The following is an 8,860-nucleotide window of genomic DNA, read 5'->3' on the forward strand; positions in this document are numbered from 1 at the left end:
GATGCGCCGTATTTTAGGCTACGATAATAAAGAAACCAGCATTTGCGAAAATACGCAATGTATTTCTCGGAAATAAAAGATTAGGTACCTATTTATTTAGATATTTAATTATTATTAGTTAAATTACTTAATATAAATTTAAAAATATATATATTTTATCTACACGAAGAATCCTGATACATATTTAACTTCTTCATATTCTTCTTCAGATGGTAACTCTTGGATTTTCTTCGACTTTTTGGATGCTAAAAAAAATACAATTATTATTTCATGTAAGCCTAAACATATTTTTCATACTAATTATATTGCTTTAATAATTATTATCTGAAGTGTAAACAATTCAAATAGAAATCTACATCAACATCTTTTTCTTTTTAATATTGCTAAAAAAGGACGAAACATGAATTTTACATTTCAATACTCTAAATATTAGTGCACGCTACAAATTTAAACAATAGGCTCGCAACTGGCAGCTAAAGTTACGAGGGTTGACAGCTCTAAATTAAATTTAAAATTGTCAAACTGTGTCTGTCCTTTTCATATTACATTAGTAAGAAGAGGATGCGAATAATCTAAAATTTTGGTGTGTTCAGAATCAGTACCAATAACCAAACAAAACTACTATAGTACTGGTGATTATTGATATAAGATAGATACTCCAAAAAAAAAGCGAAAATAAAATAAAAAATCCTGTATTTTTAAAAGTTCGCAAATAAAACATCTGACGCTGGAGTCAACGAACGTTGCGTAGATAGGTGTCACGGGGTAAATGCCGCAACGTAGGCGGGGCATTGATATAAGTAAGTTAAGTTTTCACGCTATACATTGCGGGTTTGAAAAATACTAAATCACTAAAATGACAAGTAGAAGGCAAATGGTTATTGGTATTGAATTGTGTTTAGGTAGCATGATAATAGCGCAAAATTTTCACTAGCATTCTAATTAAACCCTGTATTATACTTACAATCTCTTTCCATTATTATCCTCCAATACATCAAATTTAACCAGATCATTATCAAAAGTTGTCAGCAACTCATGTTTTTCATAACAGTATTCAATATTATCTTGTTTCATACAAATATTGAAGAACACATTAATGTGCATTATTTGCTCACTATTGAAAGGTCCAAGAAATCTGAATTCTTTGAATGTCTCATCACTACTGAATTCTTTGAAATATTCAACTATTTTTGATAAAATACTTCTTTTTCCGGTGCTCAGATTCTCTATTTCATTAAATAATACTAAATCAGTATTTAGATAATCATTAAAATTTTGCCCACCATTTTCTATTTTGGGTTTAATATTTGTAGCCTTTGCCGGCATTTTTTCGTCAATTTTCTTATATTCTTCATTAATTTTCAGTTCAAACTTTATATCATTACAAATATTAATATCTGCAACCTCTTCTGATATTTTGTTTTCATTTTGAACTGAAATTTGTTGATTTTCTTCAATTATTTCGACATTTCTATCATTGTTTGGTTTAATTTCATGGCTTAAGTCATTATTCGTAGCCATTTCAGTACTTTCCGAGTCACTTTCATCACTACTTATTATAATAACATCACTTATTTCCATGTTTGGTATGATTTCAATACAGAAATCACTATCTTCAATTTTTTGGGACATTTCGAGTGTGTTATGGTCATTCTTGACTAGAATTTGATGATGTTTATCCATATTAATATTCATAGCTATTTGAGAATAAGTCGATTCAGAAATTTCCTTTCTTATGTCTTCCAATTTATCTATTTTTGTATCTTCAGAAATAAATTTATCATTTTCAAGATCTTTTTTAATTACATCATCACTGATTTTCATATTTGGTGTGATTTCACTACAAAATTTACTGTCTTTAACCTTTTGTGTCAGTTCGAGTGTATTATTGTCATTACTGACTAAAATTTGGTTATTATCATTTATATTAATATCGGCAGCCATTTGAGAATCAATCAATTCAGGAATATTCTTTTTGATGTGTAGCGATGTATCTATTTTGCTATCTTCAGAATTACACTTATCATTTTCGTGATCGTTTTCAATTACCTCATTTGTTTCCATATTTGGTATGGTTTCACAACAAAAATCACTGTCCTTAACCTTTTGTGTCATTTCGAGTGTATTACTGGCTGGAGTTTGGTTATTTTCATCTACATTAATATCCACAGCCATTTGAGAATCAGTCATTTCAGAAATTTCCTTTTTGACATCTTGCAAACTGTCTATTTTTCTATCTTTAGAATTTAATTTATCATTTTCTTGATCTGTTTTACAGTTTTCTCTATTCATAGTATTATCCTTATCTTTTTCGGTATCATGAATATTTTCCGTATTGTTGCTAATCATATCATTTTGCTTATCACTAACAATATTTTCAGAATATTTTTCTTCTTTGATATTAATATTAATATCACTATCACCATTTTTGTCATCTATATCACCATTTTTTTCATCATTTTCTGTCAAATCTTCTGGAGTTACTAAGTAAACATGTGCCGGTGCCTCTTTGAAAAGACAAATTCGACTGAAACAATCAAAACGGTCAAGTGTGAGTCGTAATTTTACTGCCGAAATTAAATCTAGAAATTCAGATGGTGTAACAAAGTTACGAAAGCGCAAATCAATTGATTGTCCTAATTAAGCAACGTTGACCTAAGTCAGTGACTGGATGGGTTTGGCTTTAACTTTTCTCTCAGTCCTCATTCCTGGTTATTCCACCAACATCCGATAACAATCGTCAAACTCAGAGACAAAATCGTGTTTTTGGACGGATCTGGAAACTCACCACGAATTATTCCAAAAATCCTTATACTATACTTACTAGAGCCACAAGACCGCGGCGTATGGAAGTCCCTAACATAAGACCTATTTCCAACGTCTATCGGTTGACGACTTGACGACAAATACAGGGTGTAACCAGAACGCTGGCAAAAACGAAGACCGGTGATACTACTGAATACCACAAAAAAAAAACGCGAAATATTTAAAAAAAAATCGTATAATTTTGTAAAAGTTTACGATATATTGCAAATAAAACATTTGACTGACGCTAGAGGAGCCCGAGTGTCAGTAGTAGTAGCGTCGTAGGCGGGGCATTGACCCGAGTTTTGCACGCTATACGTTGCAGGTTTGAAAAATTTCAAATCACTAAAAGTACAACACGAGGCACATGGTTACTGGTATTGGATTGTGTTTAGTAAGTATAACAATAACGCTAAGTTTTTGCTAGCGTTCAGGTTACACCCTGTATGTGATCAATGGGAGGGGTCACAACCCTTAGCGAATATGAGTATGATGCAGAGAGAAAGAAAGAGATATAACTCACCGGTGTTGTTTCTCCCCTTCGCTCTCAGTCCACAGCTCATAGCAGTTATGCACCCAAATCTGCTCGACTAACTCCAAATGCCTGTCCGAGAAGTTTTCAAAATTTTCGAAATCGTCCAAATTGTTACTTACCCTGGAATATCAAAGATGCAATTACAAATTTATTTCCTCGATAGCTCAACGGTTAAATGAGCCGACTGAAACCGAAAGGTCGCCGGTTCAAATCCCACCCGTTGCACTATTGTCGTACCTATTCCTAGCACAAGCTTTACGCTTAATTGGAGGGGAAAGGGGAATATTAGTCAGCAATTAACTTGGATAATACTCTTTGTGAAAAAAAAGAAAAAGAAAATACAATCTATAACAGACCCGGCGATCAATTTAAAATTCATGACTGCATAGTAAAAACAATTAAATAAAAGTTATTTCCTTATCTGACAATTTCATCGAAAGTTTCTACCTTATCTGATAATTTCATGAAAAGTTTCTACCTTATCTGATAATTTTATCAAAAGTTTCTACCTTATTTTCTCTACGATTTGATGTATCCGTTTCCTCTCGAGCTTCCGTAAACGCGGTTCAAAAACTATTTTGTTCTCCTCATCGTTTTTGACAAACTCCAGAATGTACAATAGTACATTTGTGCAGAAGTGGTTTTGAAACTCGGGGTGCTTTAACTTTTTATTGCTAATATTTGCAAATGGTTTGGTGGGCTTTTTAGGTTTTTCTGTCAGATGACCTAGGCCTATCGTTTTAACTGCCTGTGAACAAAAATATTTTTAACACTTACGGTTAAAGAAGAACTTTATTCTCACTAAGAATTAAATTCACTTACATGAGAAATTTAACAAATAAACAGTAGGTATCTTATCCACACATCACTGCGATTTTATACAAAACAAAGTGGGTAGAAATAAAATTATCGCAAAGTAAGCGAGACGGTCGAGTGCGCTATACAGGCAAAACACGGATTACTAGAGACTAGAAACGGCTTGGCACTTCAGGGTAAGTACAGTAGTATAATAGTAATAATATCTGTACCTATGTGTATGTATTACATATTATAGTAAGTATAGGGTTTATAATATATAAATGTATACATATATGTTTATTTAAAAATGTTTATAATATTATGTTTGTATTTTATTTTTATTTTTATAGTCATGTAGGTATGTGAATTTAGTATGAAAATATATTTTTATTATATTTATATATAAATATGTAATGTAGCATAATATGGTTTTTTTTATGTTAAGGTTATTTTTGCTAGTGTATTTTATCGTATAGTTCCAGAGTAATTGTTCTGTATATGATATTTTAGGAGTTTTTTATAAGTTTGTAAAGACTGTGTGTTTTTTATGTCACTGGGGAGCTTATTATATAATTGTACGCCTTCGAATAAGAGATTTTTCATACCATAGTTAGTTCTTGGTGTACGGCATACTAGATTATTTGCATTTCTTAAAACAATTTTTTGTACTTGCACTTTTTTTGTAAAAGTTATTTGTGAGTTTATATTTTTAGTTAAAATTTTTCTTATTAATAAACAGGTATTATATATGTATATTTGAGTGATATTTAATAATTTGGTTTTTTTGTATAATTTACTTAACTTTGTAATGATTTGAAGGAATCTATCTTTTCATTATATAGAGATGTAGTCTTAAGTGGAAGTAGGTTTTTTTATCTCCAGAAAACCTCCTGATATTCAAGGTCTGTACGCATCTGAGCTGCACTTCACCTCGCGGCACAGAGCGTCAAAATATTATTTCTATCATTTTGTATGGCGCATATTGCACTAGAGCGGCGCTGCACAGCGCCTCACCGCGCGTCGCAGCTGGAGAGAAGATTGTAAAGCGCAGCGCAGTGATGCGCGGTGCAGCGACGCTAGTGCAACATACTCAGCGGCGCGTCGCGTCGCTTCAGAATGCCGCGGCGCTCGGATAAGATACACGCGCATCGTGTTAAGTATTAAATGTACCAGCATGATAGACCTCAAAATAGATAACGTAGTTTTAATTTTTGGCACATGACGTGTTGCACCGAGTTCTAAGAGCATAAGCTCTTAGAAGTATATCCTCAAAAGTGTCCACCTCTTGATGTCGTTGATTTTGATTGAACTATGCTTACCTCAAGGTCGCTCAGCGCGCTATGGAGCGAGCTATGTTGGGTATCACTCTCAGGGATAAAATCCGGAACGAGGAAATTCGCAGAACAAAAGCGACCGACATAGCTCAAAGGATTAGCGGGCTGAAGTGGCAATGGGCAGCTCATGTCTGTTGCAGAACCGACGGCCGATGGGGCAGACGTGTTCTGGAGTGGAGACCGCGTAGCGGTAAGCGCAGTGTGGGACGACCTACAGCCCGCTGGACCGATGACCTGAAGAAGGTGGTGGGGCGTTTGGTGGCGCGCTCTTGAAAAGGCCTATGTCCAGCAGTGGACGCAAACAGGCTGATGGATTGGATTGGATTGGATATGCTTACCTATATGGAAAATGGTAGAGATCTTGATAAGATTACTTCTCTTAGTCTGATCTCTATGGTTGTAGGATCAAAAGTAGTACAGTACACGGCCAAAGGTGATGCACATCGATCTTTAGAAGGAGATAGCAAATTTGTAGAGCACTGTCTTGGTCCTTGAGTCCGACAAAACGTCATATGGGTATGAGTGACAGAGACAACGCTCTACAAACCTGAAATGTCATTCTAAAGGCCGATCTTCACCACTTTTGGCTGCGTACTGTACAAGATACTTACATATGTGGCTTTAGGTGCAATAGGTTCAACAATGCCATCTTCGTCTCTGCCCAGACCACCGCCTTGCCATCCCATTTTTAGTAATAAACTAAAAAAAACCATACCATTGTACAAGAAATCTCAAACCAGTATAATAATAAATAATAATAATTAGTATAAACAAATAAATCTTATTTTAATGTATATAACGGGTACATACCACAATTAATACCCGTTATATACATTAAAATATGTCGTTAAACCACGAAATAAGCATAAAATCATTAAACAAATCTTAATTTGCACAGAAGTTGAAAATACTAATTAATAATTTGTTCATGAACACATTTTAATTTTTTTTTGTGATGTAACCACAAATTCACGGTTTTCCTTTATTTGTGCTATAAGACCTCCTCATATCTGCTAAATTACATGATTCTAGGTCAACGGGAAGTACCCTCTAGGTTGCCGGGTTTTGACAGACCAAGGTTTTTATTATGAGAAATATGATGCAGTCTTACCTTTTCCCCTTGCTCATTTCTACAGGTTTAGCGAGCATATCATTCAAGCTCCTTTCCAATGTATTCTGGTTTTTCCTGGAAACTGTTTTAGTACTTTGTGACATTCTGGAATGTTTTGGTACAGCATCAGCAGTGTCATCATGTTTCTGCCAAAATGTGTCTGTCCAATTATTATCATTAGTTTCGTCATCTGAAGGTGAATCATCGTTGCTGAAAAATATTACATAATATTGGTACTGACCCTATGCACACCTAAATTTTAGAGTATTCACATCCTCTTCTTACTAATTCATTTAGAAAAGAACCAGATACAAGTTTGGCGGTTTTAAATTTAATTTAGAGCGGTCAAACCTCGTGACTTTAGCTGCCAGTCGTGAGCCTATTGTTTAAATATGTAGCGTGCACTAAATTTTAGTCTTTAAATGTAAAATTCATGTTCTGTCCCTTTTCAGCAATATTAAAAAGAAAAAGATGCAGATAGTCTAAATTTAGTATAGAGACATACAAGAGAATTGGCGCCATTATGTATCCTATCTATCTTCCTATTTTTCCTTATTATATATCACTTACTTACTTAAAAACAATGGGCAACATTGTGAAGAAACCTGCATGAGAATTTCTTTCCTACAATGAACCAAAAGCTTAATTTGCTATAATCTGCTGAAACAGGTCGAATCTGTATGATGCTACATGCAGCATGCGAAATGCACTGCCCGCCCTCCCACTGCTAACCATGCAGGTAAAAGCAGCTACCAGGCAAGCAATATGCACCCGCACCCACACAGGCATGGTTAGCAGTAGGAGGGCGGGCGGTGCATTTCACATGCTGCATGTAGCAATATTATGACGTAGGCATCCGCTAAAAAATAATTTTTGAAAATTCAACCCCTAAAGGGGGGGGGGGATAGAGGTTTGAAATTTGTGTAGTCCATGCGGACGAAGTCGCGTGCATAAGCTAGTTAGGAATATAAAGAAATAATACTAACTTATTATTATTAGCATAAAATAAACTTGGATCTTGGTACAAGGTTTCTTTTATAATATATCCTTTTTCATTAAAACTCTCTGTTTTTCTATTATACTTGTCAAGAAAATCTCCTTTTGGCTTCTTTTTACGGCCTTCTTTAGGAGGGATTGGCTGAGTTTTTTTATACCATGGGTTATTTTTGGGATTTTCTATGATATTTTTTGTACTTTCATTTTGACTTATATAACTTTGATGTTGTTGTTCTATGTCTCTTTGTACTATGGTATTTATTTTACTTTTAACAATTAAGTCATTGTTACCATTTCTAGGTACATTTTTTTGAAAATTTGAGTTGTTTATATTACTGTTAACATTTAAGTCAAATCTGTTTACAGGTACATTCTGTTGAAAATTTGGGTTATTTATATTACTATTGACATTTAAGTCAAGTCTGTTTACAGGTACATTCCAATGAAAATTTGGGTTATTTATATTACTATTAACATTTAAGTCAACTCTGTTTCTAGGTACATTCCGTTGAAAATTTGGGTTGTTTATATTACTATTAACATTTAAGTCAAGTCTGTTTACAGGTACATTCCGTTGAAAATTTGGGTTATTTATATTACTATTAACATTTAAGTCAACTCTGTTTACAGGTACATTTCGTTGAAAATTTGGGTTATAGTCAGTATTTCTTGAGTGTTGAGTAAAATTAGTTTGATAATTCTGGCTAAAGCTACTCTGGCTATGATTCTGAGGAAAATTTCTTTGATAACTTGGATCATAGTAATTGTTACTATAATTTTGAGTGTAATTGCTTTGAAAGTCTGAATTGTCGTAATAGTAACCAGCATCTGGGATAAAATTTGCTTGATTAGAGTGACTGTTGTGAAAAGTTTGACCCATATTCCTTTGAAAACTTTGATGACTATTATACGGATTTTGACGGCTGTTCCTTTGAAAACCTGGATTCCAGTCGTTCCAATGTTGTTTCCTGCGTCTCGGCATTGTTTATTATTTTGTTATAAATGATACATTTAAAAACTCTGTTCGTATAAGTATAAAATCAATGGCAAAGTTCAAACACTAAAACAGCGATGTTAGGCTTAGGTATTAACTTTACAGATTATGATAACATATGGAATAAAGTTTCAGTAATTAACATTTTAAATCAATAATTCAGCCTGAAAATCACAAAATTAGCACAAAACAGCACCAAAAACTATGACCAAGAACGAAACGAATTTTACAAAGTACCTACTCTGTGACGAATTTTTTGCAATATTTGTTTCAATTTGTTTTGTCAA

At 33.7% G+C, this 8,860-nt stretch overlaps 1 protein-coding gene across 1 annotated transcript; it reads right to left on the bottom strand.

The window, feature by feature from the left end:
• Positions 1–85: 85 nt before the first annotated feature.
• LOC117994570 (uncharacterized protein MAL13P1.304-like) lies at positions 86–8,824 on the bottom strand. Its single transcript, XM_034982504.2, has 7 exons — positions 7,570–8,824; positions 6,584–6,793; positions 6,084–6,171; positions 3,850–4,088; positions 3,329–3,460; positions 965–2,527; positions 86–245 (listed from the first exon to the last, which is right to left on the bottom strand). The coding sequence occupies exons 1-7, from the start codon at positions 8,559–8,561 to the stop codon at positions 206–208; spliced, it is 3,264 nt and encodes a 1,087-aa protein (XP_034838395.2). The 5' UTR covers positions 8,562–8,824; the 3' UTR covers positions 86–205.
• Between the last annotated feature and the right edge of the window lie 36 nt (positions 8,825–8,860).

Source organism: Maniola hyperantus, chromosome 27, assembly GCF_902806685.2.
Source record: "Maniola hyperantus chromosome 27, iAphHyp1.2, whole genome shotgun sequence".
Taxonomy (NCBI): Eukaryota; Metazoa; Arthropoda; class Insecta; order Lepidoptera; family Nymphalidae; genus Maniola; species Maniola hyperantus.

Excerpts from the sequence above, each read along its gene's own strand:
- LOC117994570 (XM_034982504.2), bottom strand. The coding sequence starts at position 8,561 with ATGCCGAGACGCAGGAAACAACATTGGAACGACTGGAATCCAGGTTTT. Across the intron at positions 6,794-7,569 it reads TTTTATGCTAATAATAATAA|CAACGATGATTCACCTTCAG; the intron begins GTTAGTATTATT and ends AATATTTTTCAG. Across the intron at positions 2,528-3,328 it reads GAAGGGGAGAAACAACACCG|TCGAATTTGTCTTTTCAAAG; the intron begins GTGAGTTATATC and ends TGATTGTTTCAG.